Source organism: Cyprinus carpio, chromosome A7 (genome assembly GCF_018340385.1).
Source record: "Cyprinus carpio isolate SPL01 chromosome A7, ASM1834038v1, whole genome shotgun sequence".
In the NCBI taxonomy this organism is placed as follows: domain Eukaryota; kingdom Metazoa; phylum Chordata; class Actinopteri; order Cypriniformes; family Cyprinidae; genus Cyprinus; species Cyprinus carpio.
Window position 1 is genome coordinate 3,232,119 of NC_056578.1, and position 17,923 is coordinate 3,250,041.

Sequence of the window (17,923 nt, forward strand, 5' to 3'; positions counted from 1 at the left end):
GGCTAATATTCTCGTAATATGCATGCTAACAAGCAACTAGTTAAGAGACCCTAAAATAAAGTGTTACCAAAAATACATACAAATTTTGTGAAAATACCCGTCTTGGTAAGTATCCTTGAAAAACTGTGGGTAATGTCTTAAGTGAACATAAACACTTGAGTAAGAAATTGGATGTGTATCATTTGATGATGTATTGTTTGCTTAAAGTGACAGCACCTATTTGCTTGCTACTGTCGGGTGTAATTAATGTTAATCCAGGAAAACAAAAGAGAGAATATCACTCACATGCTCTTGACTGAATTACTTTTGTAGTTTTAACAAGAATTAATCTATATTTAATACATATGGCCAAGACTATGCAAGGTTTCTGTACCTGAACACATAAAAACTTGAAAATCTTAAACACCATTTAATTTGTATATTTGTTATATTTTGTATCTTTGTTTGCAAACCTCAACTTCAAATGTTTATTATTAGCATACTGAATCAATGTGAAATCAAACCTCAGTATGTTGAGTTTGAACAGTTCGGTCGGATCTTCAGTCCAACACAGATCAGCTTACTCTGAAACCATCAGGTTATGTTACTCAGGTCCAGGTCTCTAGGGGGGAGTTTGGAAGATTGTAGAGCTGAAGCCACATTTCACAGTGCTGATCAGAGATATTTACAGTTTGCCAATCTAAAAAAAGATAAAGGACTTTGGTTATATAATGTCTGGACTGGCAAAGACTGAGCTTTCTGTCTTACCCCCTGCCACTCCGACTCTACAGTATCATTTCACCATCCAGCTAGTGTCATCAACAATTACCCCATCAATTTTGTGGTAAGAAGTTTTCGCATAATCTTTGATGACCGAGAGTGACCTTCAGAAGAATTCACGTTAAGAAAAATGCTTGATCATTGCGAGATTGCATTGCACAACATCAAAAAGATCGGCCCTTCCTAATGTTGCTGCACAACTTCTTGTCCAGCCCGTTGTCCTTTCTAGCTGAAACTACTGCAATGCTCTGCTGGCTAGACGTTTATTATGAGCAATCAAACCCGTTACAAATGATTCAGAATGCAGCAACACAACTGTTCCTTCTACATGCCCTAAGGGCCCACGTCGCACCTCTCTTCCGCTCCCTTTAATGTGTCTAGTTCTCTAAATCAAGGGTTTTAAAACTTCAACTCTTCATCTCTTAGTAGACCTCTGCAAGCCTGAATTTGGGTGCACTGTAAAAAAAAGTCTGTAGTTTTTTAACAAAATAATTTTGGCAGCTCGTGGTTGCCAGAATACTTTTGTAAAAAATACAGAAAAACTGTAAACACAAATTACGGCCCAAAAACTGTAAATTTTTTACAGTACACGGTATGTAAAAAAAAGTCTGTAGTTTTTACAACAATAATTTTGGCAGCCTGTGGTTGCCAGAATACTTTTGTAAAAAATACAGAAAAACTGTAAACACAATTACGGCCAAAAACTGTAAATTTGTACAGTATAAAACTGTTATTTTACAAACAAGAAAAATTTTAAATGTAAACCAGTTAATTCAACAACCGCACACTGCTATTAAAATCTGTTTTGTCCCCTTTAACATACTGACAACCACCATAATAATGCAGGTGGTAAAAGAGAAAGCACATGAAGAAATCGAAGTTCATCACAAGTAGCTTCGCCACAAGCGAAGTTTATATTAATATATAGAAGGTGCACAAAGTCATTCAATGCAAACACAAAACACAATAATGGTGACACACGATACTTAAAACAATTCAGATAAACTTTCATTAAACAGCAGAAGATGTAACATAAAGCCCAAATGTACAACTGATAACAAAAAAAAATATTAAAAAACAGGATTATTTAAACAAAATACTTTCAAAATGTGGAGCGTCCACCCCCGGGAATTTGGGAATAGCAGTTTACAGTTTTTGACTGGTAAATTATACATTGATTTGTTCTTTTTTTATTTCTAAAACCTGTAAAATTAACAGCATTTTACTGTAAAATTACATGAAATGTCTGGTTAGATCTTTTACCAGTTTTTCCCTGTATATAGTACAGGAAACTTACTGTTAACCGATTAACACGTTTTTTTGTTGTATGCGTTTTTACAAAATTGTACATGTTAAAATGACCACTTATTTTTTTTACAGTGTACAATAGTCTACAAACAAATAGCCTAATTATAAAACAAATGATTATTATAATTTTGTAAGCCATATTTTTATATATATAGATGGGCAACCTCTCAGGTTGCACAATTATTTTTATTTTTTTGTGGAAAAAAATGTATTACCGGTCAATTTGCATCGTTTCATCAATCATGCTAAAATTAGTCTACAGCATAAAAACTTGTAAAAGTGACATACATACTTTATTGTGTATTTTTTAACAACAACAGACTAAAACTTTTAGTTTTTACAATATTTGCATGTCAAATTAACAAAATTGTTTGTTTAGGTTAAAATTACAGTAATTTCTCTGTTTTTTGATACCAAGAATTTGTAATTTTTAACAATAATTTTGATTTACAATCACATATTGTTATTGTAAATATAACAAAATATATGTTTAATAGTTACAAAATTCCACCGTGACTTAACACAAAAAAAATATGTTTTTGGGGTTTTTTACAATACTTTTTTTCTGTGTGGATCTTTACATAGTTTTTTTGTCTGTAAATTTCACGGTCATTTTTTACAGTGTGTCTTACAAACATCCCAATATGATTTAATGCTAAACAGTGAAGAACAAGTTTAAATAAAAAGTTAAAAGAAGGAAAAACATATTAAGACTTAAAATGTTTTGAAACTTGAAACATATCTTACATAAATATAATTGTTTTAACAAGCTCAGGATTAAATTTGAAGATGTTTCTCCAAGCATTTTCAGTGTAAGTTAAAAATACTTTTTCATTTTATGATTCAGGTATTTATGTATACAGTGCACTGCAAGGCTGTGAGGAAAAAAATAAATGATATCTCTGTTTAGAGCTTTATGAATGACAACATTCTTTACATTTGTTCACTACCTTTTATCCACAATCCTTTCTGATTTTGAGTGTTCAACTGATGTACACTCACTGAAGCATTATTTCCTATAATCCATTGTGAAGAGGAACAGATGACGGGGAAGGGATGGCGCGGGCGAGCGAGTTTGAAAGGAGAGGGGGGGTTACAGGTTTCTTATTTCTGCTTGAAGGTTTACTTCATGCATTATCAATATATTATATAGTATATAGGCATTGACTCAAAGTTTACTAATTTACTGAGCCAGCCTGTTAACTTACAAGAGATGAATAAAGATGATTGATATTTTGCTGGAAGATTAAAAAAAAATCTCATGATCACCTGTAGGTATCATATTCCATCCTAATGTAAAATTTACCAGTCACCTGAGGGAGGCTCTATGACCGTCACCTTAACTGAGTGTGCATCTTGGGAGAGTTTCAAAGCATTAAAAATAATAAATACATAAACTTTGTGTTATATTAGTGTGTGTGTGATACATGGTTATTTTTGTCAGTATTTTAATAGTATTTAATGATTATGAAAAAAAACATTTTAAAATTAATTAAGCCTTATATATACCATCGATGAAACCACAAAGTTGTGGCGGAGGTACTGTATGTATAATTATAATATAAAGTGAGTGTGAATGTTTTTATTAATATTATTTTCTAAAATAAGTTTAATTTAATATAAAAGTGCATATGTGTGGCGAAGATGTTTTTGAGACAGCTCCAGCTCTCTTACATGCAATGTATATATCAGCGTCCGAAATTGTCTCAGTATTAGCAGGGATTGTAAAGGGCAAGTCCCCAAATGCCCAGCTGCTCCCTGGACTCCCTGGTGTGCACTTGGATGTTTGGATGGTCAGCAAATTTTCACAATCTCAATGAAAAGAAAGCCAAAAATGATACTTTTCCCTCAATAAATTCCTAATTTGCTGTTAATATTAATAGTTAGTAAGTTGTTAGTTGGCTAGGATTAGGGATGTAGAATAAAGTCATGTAAAAATAAGGCATTAATATGTGTTTAAATTAGTACCAATAAATGGCTAATATTCTAGTAATATGCATGCTAACAAGCACATAGTTAAGAGACCCTAAAATAAAGTGTTACCAAAAATACATACAAATTTTGTTGAAATACCCATCTTGGTGGAGTATCCTTGAAAAACTATTGGGTATGTCTTAAGTGAACATAAACACTTGAGTAAGAAATTGGATGTGTATCATTTGATGTATTGTTTCTTAAAGTGACAGCACCTAATTTGCTTGCTACTGTCGGTGTAATTAATGTTAATCCAGGAAAACAAAAGAGAGAATATCACTCACTGCTCTTGACTGAATTACTTTTGTAGTTTTAACAAGAATTAATCTATATTTAATACATATGGCCAAGACTATGCAAGGTTTTACTTTGTACCTGAACAACATAAAACTTGAAAATCTTAAACACCATTTAATTTTGTATATTTGTTCTATTTTGTATCTTTGTTTGCAAACCTCAACTTCAAATGTTTTATTATTAGCATACTGAATCAATGTGAAATCAAACCTCAGTATGTTGAGTTGACAGTTCGGACTCTTCAGTCCAACACAGATCAGCTTCACTCCTGAAACCATCAGGTTATTGTTACTCAGGTCCAGGTCTCTCAGGGGGGAGTTTGAAGATTGTAGAGCTGAAGCCACAATTTCACAGTGCTGATCAGAGAGATTACAGTCTGCCAATCTGAAAAAAAGAGAGAGGACTTTGGTTATAATGTCTGGACTGGCAAAGACTGAGCTTCTCTGTCTTCCCTGCCACTCCGACTCTACAGCATAATTTCACCATCCAGCTAGGTTCATCAACAATTACCCCATCAATTTTTGGTAAGAAGTTTTCGCATAATCTTTGATGACCAGCTGACCTTCAAAGAACACGTTAAAAAAATGCTTGATCATGCAGATTTGCATTGCACAACATCAAAAAGATCAGGCCCTTCCTAATGTGCTGCACAACTTTTTTTCCAGGCCCTTGTCATTTCTAGGCTGGACTACTGCAATGCTCTTCTGGCTAGACTTTTATTATGAGCAATCAAACCTTTACAAATGATTCAGAATGCAGCAACACAACTGTTCTTCTACATGCACATAAGGGCCCACGTCGCACCTCTCTTCATCTCCCTTTAATGTGTCTAGTTCTCTAAATCAGAGGGTTTTAAACTTCAACTCTTCATCTCTTTAGTAGACACTGCAAGGCCTGAATTGGGTGCACTGTAAAAAAAAGTCTGTAGTTTTTACAAAATAATTTTGGCAGCTGTGGTTGCCAGAATACTTCTGTAAAAAATACAGAAAAACTGTAAACACAATTACGGCCAAAAACTGTAAATTTTACAGTACACTGTGTAAAAAAAAGTCTGTAGTTTTTACAAAAATAATTTTTGGCAGCTGTGGTTGCCAGAATACTTTTGTAAAAAAATACAGAAAAACTGTAAACACAATTACGGCCAAAAACTGTAAATTTTACAGTATAAAACTGTTATTTACAAACAAGAAAATTTTAATGTAAAGCCAGTAAATTCAACAACGCACACTGCTATTAAAATCTGTTTTTGTACCTTTAACATAACTGACAACCACCATAATAATGCAGGTGTGTTAAAAGAGAAAGCCACATGAAGAATCGAAGTTCATCACAAGTAGCTTCGCCACAAGCAGAAGTTTGTATATAATATATAGAAGGTGCACAAAGTCATTCATGCAAACACAAAACACCATCATGGGTGACACACGATACTTAAACAATTCAATAAACTTTCAATTAAACAGCAGAAGATGTAACATAAAGCCCAAATGTACAACTGATAACAAAAAACTATTAAACATGATTATTTAAACAAAATACTTTCAAATGTGGAGCGTCACACAGGGAATTCTGGGAATATCAGTTTACAGTTTTTGACTGTAAATTATACATTGATTTGTTCTTTTTTTATTTCTAAAAACTGTAAAATTAACAGCATTTTACTGTAAAATTACATGAAATGTCTGGTTAGATCTTTTACAGTTTTTCCCCTGTATATAGTACAGGAACTTACTGTAACCTATTAACACTTTTTTGTTGTAGCGTTTTACAAATTGTACAGTTAAAATGAACACTTATTTTTTACAGTGTACAATATGCTACAAACAAATAGCCTAAATTATAAAAACAAATATTATTATAATTGTAGCCATATTTTTATATATATAGATGGGGCAACCTCTCAGGTTCACAATTATTTTTATTTTTTTGTGGAAAAAAATGTATTACCTCAAATTTGCATCGTTTCATCAATCATGCTAAAATTAGTCTACAGCATAAACTTGTAAAGTGACATACATACTTTATTTGTATTTTTAAAAACAACAGACTAAAAAGTTAGTCTTTTACAATATTTGCATGTCAAATTAACAAAATTGTTTTGTTATGAGTATTACAGTATTTCTCTGTTTTTGATACCAATAATTGTAATTTTAACAAATAATTTTGATTACAATCACATATTGTTATTGTAAATATAACAAAATATTATGTTTAATAGTTTACAAAATTCCACTGTGAATTAAACAAAAAAAATATGTTTTGGGGTTTACAATACTTTTCTGTGTGGATTTTACATAGTTTTTCTGTAAATTTCACGGTCATTTTTTACAGTGTGTCTTACAAACATCCCAATATGATTTAATGCTAAACAGTTAAAGAAAAAGTTTAAATAAAAAGTTAAAAAGAAGGAAAACATATTAAGACTTAAAATGTTTTGAAACCTTGAAACATATCTTACATAAATATAATTGTTTTAACAAGCTCAGGATTAAATTTGAAGATGGTTCTCCAAGCATTTTTCAGTGTAAATTAAAAATACTTTTTCATTTTATGATTCAGTATTTATGTATACAGTGCAACTGCAAAGGCTGTGAGGAAAAAATAAATGATATATCTGTTTAGAGCTTTATGAATGACAACATTCTCTACATTTGTTCACTACCTTTTATCCACAATCCTTTCTTCTGATTTTGAGTGTTCAAACGATGTACACTCACTGAAGCATTATTTCCTATAATCCTATGTGGAGAGGACAGATGAGCTGGAAGGGATGGCCGGGGGTGAGCGAGTTTGAAATGAGAGATGGAGTTTCCATGTTTCTTATTTCTGCTTGAATGTTTACTTCTGCATTATTAATTTATTATATATTATATAGGCATTGACTCAAAGTGTTTACTAATTTACTGAGCCAGCACTGTTAACTTGACAGAGATGATAAAGATGATGATATTTTGCTGGAAGATTAAAAAAAAAATCATGAATCACCTGTAGGTAGCATATTCATCCTAATGTAAAATTACCAGTCACCTGAGTCCGCTCTATGACCGTCACCTTAACTGAGTGTGCATCCTGGGAGAGTTTTCAAAACATTAAAAATATAAATACATAAAACTTTGTGTTATATGTGTGTGTGATATATGGTTATTTTTTGTCAGTATTTTAATAGTATTTAATGATATGAAACAAAAATATTTTAAAATAATTAAGCCCTTATATATACCATCGATGAAACCACAATGTTGTGGCGGAGGTACTGTATGTATAATTATAATATAAAGTGAGTGTGAATGTTGTTATTAATATTATTTTCTAAAATAAGTTTCATATAATATAAAAGTGCATATGTGTGGCGAAGATGTTTTTGAGACAGCTCCAGGTCTCTGACATGCAATGTATATATCAGCATATATCAGAAATTGTCTCAGTACTAGCAGGGATTGTAAAGGGCAAGTCCCCAAAAGCCCAGCTGCTCCCTGGACTCCCTGTGTGCACTTGGATGTTTGGATGTCAGCAAATTTTCGCAATCTCAATGAAAAGAAACCAAAAATGATACTTTTCCCTCAATAAATTCCTAATTTGGTTGCTTATTAATAGTTAGTAAGGTAGTTGTTAAGTTGTTAAGTATTGACTAGGATTAGGGAGGTAAAATAAGGCCATGTAGAATAAGGAATTAATATGTGCTTAAGTAGTACTAATAAATAGCTAATCTTCTAGTAATATGAATGCTAACAACCTACTTAAGAGACCCTAAAATAAAGTGTTACCAAAAATACATACAAATTATGTTGAAATACCATCTTGGTGAGTATCCTTGAAAAACTATTGGGTATGTCTTAAGTGAACATAAACACTTGAGTAAGAAATTGGATGTGTACTTTGATTCGGATTTGATGTATTGTCTCTTAAAGTGACAGCGCCTAATTTGCTTGCTACTGTCGGTGTCCTTAATGTTAATCCAGGAAAACACAAAAGAGAGAGAAAATCACCCACTGCTCTTGACTGAATTACTTTTGTAGTTTTAACAAGAATTAATATATATTTAATTTATATGGTCAAGACTATGCAATGCAATTTTACATTTGATAATTCGGTTTGAACACCTTCAAACTTGAAAAGTTTAAACATTGTTTAATTTGTATCTTTGTTCTATTTTGTATCTTTAATCGCAAACCCCAGCTTCATGTGTTTATTATTAACATACTGAATCAATGTGAAAAGTCAAACCCCTCAGTATGTTGAGTTGACAGTTCGGACTCTTCAGTCCAACACAGATCAGCTTCACTCCTGAAACCATCAGGTTATTGTTACTCAGTCCCAGCTCTCTCAGGGGGGATTTTGAAGATTGTAGAGCTGAAGCCACAATTTCACAGTGCTGATCAGAGAGATTACAGCTTGCCAATCTGAAAAAAAGAGAGGGCTTTGGATATAAGACATGCTGGTGTGCTGGTTTCCCAAACTTCATTCACCAGAAAAGATCATGCTGATTGATCATTTAAAATAAAGACATTACTTCATATTTTATGTTTCATATGTTTTAAATTGATTACTTCATATTTTATGAACAGTATTTGTATTATGCTTTAACATATTTTCTTGTTGTATGTACATGTCTTGTTAGCTAAATATGTGGTTATTATTATTATTTATTATAGTTCTTTAATAACTAGAAACGTCCAGGTAGTTGTGTTGTGACAGATTGGAGCTAAACTCAGCAGGACACTGGAAATCCAGGAAAAGGATTGCATATCCCTGGTCTTAGGAAGCGACAGCTATTTTTTCAATGAATCTGACACTTTGTAGTTATCCTTTATGAAAAGACATGCATTTAAGTGTGCTGACAATTGTGTCATTAAGGAAGAACAGCTATAGTGCTTATACTAGATTATTTTGTGTCTTGGCATGATAGGTGTCCTTCCTAAATTAAATGTTTTAAAAATCAAGTATATGAAAATTGATTTTAAGAAATTCACATTCCCAAGTGTATAATTGTTAAGGAAATAAGGAATTGGGAAGGAAATAAACTATGTGGAAAGCTATAACTAATCTGTGGACTATTAATAATAAACCTTTACATTTTGAATTAAACATATTTTAAGAGACAGGTGGATCGATCCTGAAGTATTGATAAGTTTTGATATTGCTGGTGTATTCAAAGGAATTGACCCTCACATAAAATAATCAAATCTCTAGGCATGTAGGGGGCAGCTGTGGCCTAATGGTTAGAGAGTGGGACTTGTAACCAGAAGGTTGCAGGTCCGAGTCTCGGTGCTGGCAGGAGTTGTAGGTGGGACGGAGTGAATGAACAGCTCTCTCTTCCACCCTCAATACCCATGGCTGAAGTGCCCTTGAGCAAGGCATTGAACCCCCAGTTGCTCCCCGGGCGCTGGATATATAGCTTCCCACTGCAGAGAGTGTTCACTCCTGACACTTCACTCAGTGCTTCAAACAGAGCTGTGTTTTACAAAAGCATCTTTACTTTTACTTCAAACTACTGCCATCTATGCAGTCAGCTTAGTCTGATGATATTTTTGGGAAATACAGCTCAAAAGAATCCTTATTATTTATAGAGAAACAAATCTGGAGTAATCGCACAATTACAAATGGAAGACATACAGTCAGTTCCAGAAGTATTTAGACACTGCCTGAGTTTTTTGTGGGCTTTTGCCTTTATACACCACCACAATGGATTTGAAATAAAAACAATCAAGATGTGATTGAAGGTGCAAGACTTTTTATCAAATCAGTACCTCCATTTTCAGGGGCTCAATAGTATTTGGACAAAGTGACATTATTGTAAATATAAGCATAATTTTAATACTTGGATGAAAATCCTTTGCAGTCAATGACTGCCTGTAGTCTGGAGCCCATGGACATCACCAAATTCTGAGTTTCCTATCTGGAGATGCTTTGCCAGGTCTTCACTGCAGCCATCTTGAGCTGCTGCTTGTTTGTGGTTCTTTCTGCTTTCAGTCTTGTCTTCAGTAACTGAAAAGCATGCTCTAATGGATTGAGATCAGGCGACTGACTTTTGAAGAATATAAAATTTATTTGCCTTCAAAAATTATTATAGCCTTAAAGACCTCAGAATTCATCCTGCTACTTCTGTCAGGAGTTATATCATCAATAAACACCAGTGAGCATGTTCCATTGGCAGCCATACATGCCCATGCCGCCTTAATACTACTGCCACCATGTTTGACACTTGATGTGGTGTGATTTGGATCGTGAGCCGTTCTTTTCTTCCACCATACTTTTCTCTTCCCATCAGTTTGGTACAAGTTAATCTTTGTTTCATCAGTCCTAGAATCATTTTACAGAACATGGGAGGTTTTTTTAGATGTTTTCTGGCAAAGTCAAATCTTGCTTTCCTGTTCTTGAATGTTACCAGTGGTTTGCACCTTGTTGTTAACTCTCTGTATTTACATTCACTTCATTATAGATTATGACAATGATGTGTCTACCTCCTCCAGATTATGTTCTGTTGATGTTATGATTTTTTGTATTTATTTTTCTTCACCAAGTAAAGGATTCTGAGATCATTCATTTTAGTTGTCTTCTTTGGTCTTTCAGGCCTTTTGATGTTAAGCTCACCAGAGCTTTCTTTCTTCTTAAGAATGTAGCCAAACCGTTGATCTGGCCACACCTAAGGTTTTGCTAACTCTCTAGATCTCTCTAGATCTCCTTGGAGTTCATATTGGTAGCACCAGTCAAACAGCTTCCAAATGACACTTTGGTTCCTCATATCAAGTCCGGGGGCCTCATTTATAAAATATTGTGCAGAAACCATCCTAAATTTAATCTTAAGATTATTTCTCAAATATGCATACGTGTGATTCGTAGAAAGAACGTACGCACAGAAAACGCACATATGCCTCTCTTTCAGATGTGAAATCTATAAATCGAAAATGATCTTGAACTTGCATGCAACTGGATGGTTTCAGCTCTCTGACTTGTTAACAACTCCTGATTAATGCCATTAACATATAAATATTACCAGTCATCGGCCAAATCGTCTAATTTTAAACAGCGAGCTGCAAGAACAGTTTACATTTCCAAAAACCTGCAGTACTCCAACAAGAAAAGTGTGTACATCTGCTCAGACCCTGACGTGACGCTAAGCACTTTTCCACGTCAAAGGCAGTTTTTACAAATATGAGTGTAGGCATGGCTTTAAGCTTACGCACACTCTAAGACCAAATCTGTACACTTTATGAATGAGGGCCCAGATCTTTTTTTTCTGCTTAATTTGTCTTGAAGTAATGAGGGAATAGGAAGCACCTGTTACAGTACAGACAGGTCGGAGATGGGAGATCACAGGTAAGGTTGTCTATTGACTCAAGCAGAGGGAATAGCGAACACAGGTGAGTCAAACTGAAGTGGCAATCATGAATGATAAGTGAAAGAATGATGATACTGTCCTTTGTCTTTTGGCAGAGTGAAGATCCAAGTGGCAGTGGAGAAGTTGAGATGTAGGAGGAGGATGACGAGAGAGAGAGAGAGAGAGAGAGAGAGAGAGAGACACACACACACACACACACACACACACACACACACACACACACACACACACACACACACACACCACACCACACCACACCACACACACACACACACACACCACACCACACACACACACACACACACACGGTACTTGGGATCGTGGAGACATTGACATACTATTGAAGTAGATAACACTGGTAGTTCCTTGAACGTAAGCATGTGTGTAAGTCCTAGTTGCGAAACGAGACCAGACAGTGTGTGTGTGTGTGTGTGTCGCTGTATGTGCACAGTTATAAGGTGCTGATGAGTCAGTGGTGCAGGTTGTTGTGCTCGCAAGTGTGCATGCCTTCTTTGTCAACTGTCCAACATAATCCATTGGCTCCGATGGTGGCACTTTTGCGCTGTGATTGGATAGTGTTGGAGCCTGGTGTGTCTGTGACAGCACCCCAGGTTAACCTCTCACTATTTAACCTCTTCAAACTGTCCATGTGTGGTCAACATTGAGTCCCACTAAACTGAAAAAATGGTGGCACTTTGCTTAAAATGGCTGTAACTCCTAAATAGTAAATGTCATATTTTTGTTGAACCTCTTAAAATAAAGCTAAAAGTCTTCACTTCAATCCATCTTAATTATTTTTATATTCAAAATCCTCAAAGGCAAAAGCACAAAAACACAGGTCTGTGTCTGAATATGGTTCTGGAGCACCACAAAACTCAATACATGTAAATTTGAATATATAATTAGACCTGTAAATTATAAATCATTTTTTAAGTTGAACATTAAAAGTTAAAATGGATCATGTTTGGTTCTGTAATTATTTTTAATATATCTGTCAGACAAAAGCATACAAATTGTAGGCTTACTGTCAACTACTGTATAGTTTAGACCACAGATTTACCATGATATTTTTAATATAAACATGGTAATGATGGTAAATCTGCCAACACGGTTACAGTTCAACATATGTAACACTACAGTTATTTTTCATACCTTCAAAAGTACAACTTTGTACCGTACCCTCTCTGTGTTCTGTAAGTACGATAACTATGCACCCTTTAAGGGTGGATAAGGTACAAAGGTGTAGAGTTAAGGATATGAAAAATAATGATGGTGTTACATATTTTGAACTGTATAACCATGCATTTTTGTGATGTGGTTTATTGAGTATGTTAATATATTTATATTTTATGCACTTATTCAGAGTCTTTTGTATGAAACTCTATTTTGGATTTTTTTTTTTAGATAAGAAACTGAACTGAAAAAACAAACAAACAAACAAACAAACAAACAAACAAACAGAAATCACAACTTCAGTCAAATGTAAATGTGTTCATTGTTTCATACTTACAGAGCTTTTCTACAGTTCCCCACAGCAGGTAACAGTCTCCATCTACCCTCTTTTGATGACTTAACTTTGTACTTTTTTAGGTCTAACTCTTCAAGCACTTCCTCTGACATCAGGATCATGTTTGCCAAAGTTGAGCATTGTGCAAGAGTAAGACTTTTTTGTTTATTCCCAGATGTTAAAAATACCTGCATTTCCTCAACAATAGAATTATTCTTCATCTCAATCAAGCAATGCGACAGATTCATCCATCTTTCAGGACTGACATTGTTTTTTTGACCTCGTTTGAGGTTTTGGATTATGTTCTTGATGCTCTCTGGGTTGTTCTCTGTGTGTATCAGTACATCCTGTAAGAGTCTCTGATTGGACTCCAGTGAGACGCCATGAAGAAATCGAAGGAAGAGATCCAGGTGTCCATTTTTACTCTTCAAGGCTTTATTCATTGCTCCTTTCAGAAACACATCCAGAGAAACTTTCTCATAATGACTTCTGGATTTTCCTGTTAGGAACATTTTCAGAACCTCACTGTTTTTGTGTAAATAGCAGTAAAACACATACAGTGCTGCAAAAAACTCCTGGAAGCTCAGATGTACAAAGCTGTAAACCTTCCTCTGATAAATCACTAATTCCTCTCTGAAGATCTCAGTGCAAATCCCAGAATACACTGAGGCGTCAGTGACGTCTATACCGCTCTCTCTCAGGTCCTCCTCATAAAACATCACATTGCCCTTCATCAGCTGATTGAAAGCCAGTTCAGCAAGTTTCACAATCACTTCTCTGTTGGACTGCAGGAGTTTCTCTGGGCCTCTCTCTTTATACTTCTGGTTCCTCATATTTGTTTGAATGAGCAGGAAGTAGATGTACATTTCAGTCAGAGTTTGAGGGATTTCTGCACTGACATCTTGCTTCAGGATGTTCTGAAGCACAGTGGCTGAGATCCAGCAGAAGACGGGTATGTGACACATGATGTGGAGGCTTCTTGCTCTTCTGATGTGTGAGATGATTCTGCTGGCTTGATGCTCGTCACTGATTCTCTTCCTGAAATATTCCTCCTTCTGAGGATCATTGAATCCCTGAATCTCTGTCACACGGTTGATGTAGTTAGAGGGGATCTGATTGGCTGCTGCTGGTCTGGTGGTGATCCAGATGAGAGCAGATGGAAGCAGATCTCCTCTCATGAGGTTTGACATCAACAGACCCACTGATGAAATCTCAGTCACATCAGAAACTTTCTGACTGTCTGAAAACATCAGTGAAATTCTGCTTTCATCAAGACCATCAAAGATGAACACAACTTTACATTCATCATAAATCTTTGAGTCCAGATGCTGAAGTTCAGGATGAAAGTCAAGCAGAAGTCTGTGAAGACTGTACTGATGATCTTTAATCAAGTTCAGCTCTCGAAATGTAAGCACAAACATGAAATCTACATCCTGATTTGCTGCTCCCTCGGCCCAATCCAGAATGAACTTCTGCACAGAGACAGTTTTTCCAATTCCAGCAATGCCTTTAGTAAGAACAGTCTTTATTGTTCCTTTCTGCCCTCTTCTCATCTCCTCATATCCTGGTTCAGGTAAAGGATTAAAGATGTCATTGCAGTTGATTGGAGTGTCTTGGAGTGTCCTGTAACTTTTCTCCATCTGTAGCACCTCATGTTCTTCATTCACTCCTTCACTCTCTCCCTCTATGATGTACAGCTGTGTGTAAATCCTGTTCAGGAGGGTTTTATTCTCTGGTAGTTTGAATCCCTCAAATAAGCGCTCATACTTGTTCTTCATGCTGGTTTTGTGCTTGTCTTTGAGTTTCTGTAGATCATCATGCATTGCTTGGTCTGAATTGAGCTGCAGGTCTGTTTCTGTATCATGATGACTGGTGTGGATCTGACAGTAGGGGAATGTGACGGTCGTTGAGGACACAGCTCCTTTACCACTGAAAAAATGAACAGAGACACAAACAAACAAGAAAAGACATTGTCAAATTATTTTAGAATCCAGTAACAGATACATTGACATTGACAAAAAGCAATGTTCACGTGAAATTATTTTTAATTTAAACAGTGACAGATGATATACTATAGAAGCAATCAAAGATGCAATAAGTTTTTTTTGTTGTTGTTGTTTTGTTGAAATCCCCATCACCAGAAGTGAAATGATTGTGGTATTGGTTTTAGAGGACTAGAAGGTTTTTATTTTATAATTTTTTTATTACCATTGCTTATGGAGAGACTATTTAGTAAAACATATAGCACAAAACCTGAAGAAAAATGAAAATTGAGCATTTTGGTTTCTATTAGAAATTCTGCACTATCCATAGCTAGTCATCACTGCAAAAAACTTTGGGAACTGCTGATTTAGGATCACATTTATTTCAAACTAGAATGTTCAGATTCATCATTTAGTGATTGAATTCAAAGCATTACAAGAGACAGCCACATCCACAATCTCTCTCTGTTTGTTGAGAGAGAGTGATTATGTAAATGAAGTTTTTGGCTGAAAAGTTGACAACTGTGATGCAGTCATAACTAATTTATAGGATTGCTGATCAAAATGATCAAATATTACAGTATTAATAATTACAGTGCTAGAATTAGACATTTTTGATTATCCACAGCACCCCAGCCAGTCGTCATGGCAAACAGGTTGCAAACCACTCATTTAAAAATAGTTATTTATTCCAAACCAGAATTTTCTGATTTCTGTGTCACTAACTTCATTTAACAAAGGCATCTTTCTGTAAGGTTTTCTTGCTTTACATCATGATTTTCATTTCTTTGTTGTACTTATTAAAAAGGAGAACATGATTTCATTTGATGATATTTTCTGGCTAAAGAACATTTACTGTCTTGTAATCTCCGTGTACATTCTGTGTTCCTGTGTTAAATGTCTGGTACATCAAGATCATATACTCACAGAGGGTCAAAAAGCACTGCTCCAGTACTGAACATGGGTGGATCATTCAGGGATCTGTTGCTCTTCATGGACACACAGTTGGATACTGGAGATGCTGCTCTCTTTCTCTTCCTGCTGATGAGACGGAGAAAAAGACAGAAATGTTTCAGTTTTTTTTTCTGAAGACAATCTGTCTGCTCCATCAAATTGGTATAAAAAGAAGTATTTGTGTTGCATACTGTACAGTTTAAAACAGAAGACATTTATAAACCGTATTGCTGTAATACGTAAATAGTTAAGTAATAACATGCATTATGACATGGTTAGATCCACTATGACACTTAGGGAATGTATAAGACATTCTCGGGTCATGCATAGCGGAGGGACATTGATATATATATATTATATATACACATATATAATAGACAAGTTCAAGAATCATGCAAGTATAACCATAGAGTCTAATATACTCTTACACAAAGTATTGGATCGGGACTCTGTATCAGCAGATCGTCAGCAGATACTCAATATTTTCAAGACTCAGATCGGATCGGGGGCTCAAAAAAGCCTGATCGGGACATCCCTAATTTGTCTATGAGCTCATGCACCACAAATTCCAAAAAAACTGAAGATACTGACAAAACCTGACTCACTACAGTTAATTTTAAAAAGAGTGGCCTGTTTTTGACCTGAAGGAGCTGATTTCCAATCCCCTGCTCTTCTATTATAAAATGAATATGTAATTATAGTTTTCTTAAAACTAGTGTATCTATTCTTGTATTTGTGTTTATAAGCAATGTCCCCGTATTTGGTGTCTCTGTGAGTGGTGACAGAGTCTGACCCATGTCAGGAATACAGGAACAGTGTTTACTCATTGAGCTTGGCTTCCAGAGAATAAATATGTATTTGTTTTGTAATAACTCATCTGAATCATTATAAAATAAAATATTATATTTTACAGGTTATCAGTTTGAACTTTGTTCTTATTTTTTATGTGGTTCTCGTGATAGCTGTGTGAGACATGTGAAGACCAACACAATACATGCATCCACTAAACTCTTACATATTTTTAATATTATTATTCTTTTTTGGGTTTTATAGCACCATTTATAGCACATATGTTAAACTCTGACATTTGAATCATGTATGCTCTGTTTCTCCGTGTAATATATTGTTCTGTTCCAGTGATGTTCTGCACCTACACCTTGAAGGAAAAAAAGATATAGCCTATGTTTTATCTAATGTATGAACAAGAATTATTTAGTAAATAAAAAAGACACCAGCAAAAACAACAACCACCAGACAATAAGTAACCTCACCAGGTTTATGACTCACCTACACTGGGTCTCATTGACTAAGCATGCGATACGCGTGAAAACCTATGTAATGAACGTCATCATGAAAACATTTCACTAAACTTTCATACTAATATTTATTAAGTAAAACTGTTTTTGAAATCATTTCAAACAAAAATGTGGTCAAAATGAAGTTAATTTTGGTGGTTCGGAAAAGCTCTCAGTGAAAATTTCTGTTTAAAGCTTCACATCTGTGTTATACACCTATCAAACTGACTTTGAAATACACAAATTACATGACAAGGAAACACCTGGCTTCACCTACATTATGAGGACAAATAATAAAAACATGTTTTGTTAGAAATGTAAAAATAGAAAAAAAAGGTTTCTGTGAAGGGTAGGGCAGGAGTGCCAACATCTGTGTCTGTCTGTGTGTGTGTGTGTGGTCTGGTGTTGTGTGTGTGTGTGTGTTGTGTGTGTCGCGTCCCCAATTGGTGCCAGTTGGAGCAGAGTGCTTGTTGTTGGGCGACTGTATTATTTATCATTTAATATCTAG

General features: G+C 34.9%; 1 protein-coding gene across 1 annotated transcript; it reads right to left on the reverse strand.

Annotated features, from left to right (window-relative positions):
- Positions 1 to 1,181: 1,181 nt before the first annotated feature.
- LOC122145513 (NACHT, LRR and PYD domains-containing protein 3-like) lies at positions 1,182 to 16,275 on the reverse strand. Its single transcript, XM_042759268.1, has 5 exons — positions 16,094 to 16,275; positions 13,188 to 15,113; positions 8,563 to 8,738; positions 4,549 to 4,714; positions 1,182 to 1,215 (listed from the first exon to the last, which is right to left on the reverse strand). The coding sequence occupies exons 1-5, from the start codon at positions 16,273 to 16,275 to the stop codon at positions 1,182 to 1,184; spliced, it is 2,484 nt and encodes an 827-aa protein (XP_042615202.1).
- Between the last annotated feature and the right edge of the window lie 1,648 nt (positions 16,276 to 17,923).

Coding starts and splice junctions, on each gene's coding strand:
- LOC122145513 (XM_042759268.1), bottom strand. CDS start 16,275: ATGGAGCAGACAGATTGTCTTCAGAAAAAAAAACTGAAACATTTCTGT. Junction 8,739..13,187: donor GGGAACTGTAGAAAAGCTCT/GTAAGTATGAAA, acceptor TCTTTTTTTCAG/ATTGGCAAGCTGTAATCTCT. Junction 4,715..8,562: donor TCAACTCAACATACTGAGGG/GTTTGACTTTTC, acceptor TCAGATTGGCAG/ACTGTAATCTCTCTGATCAG.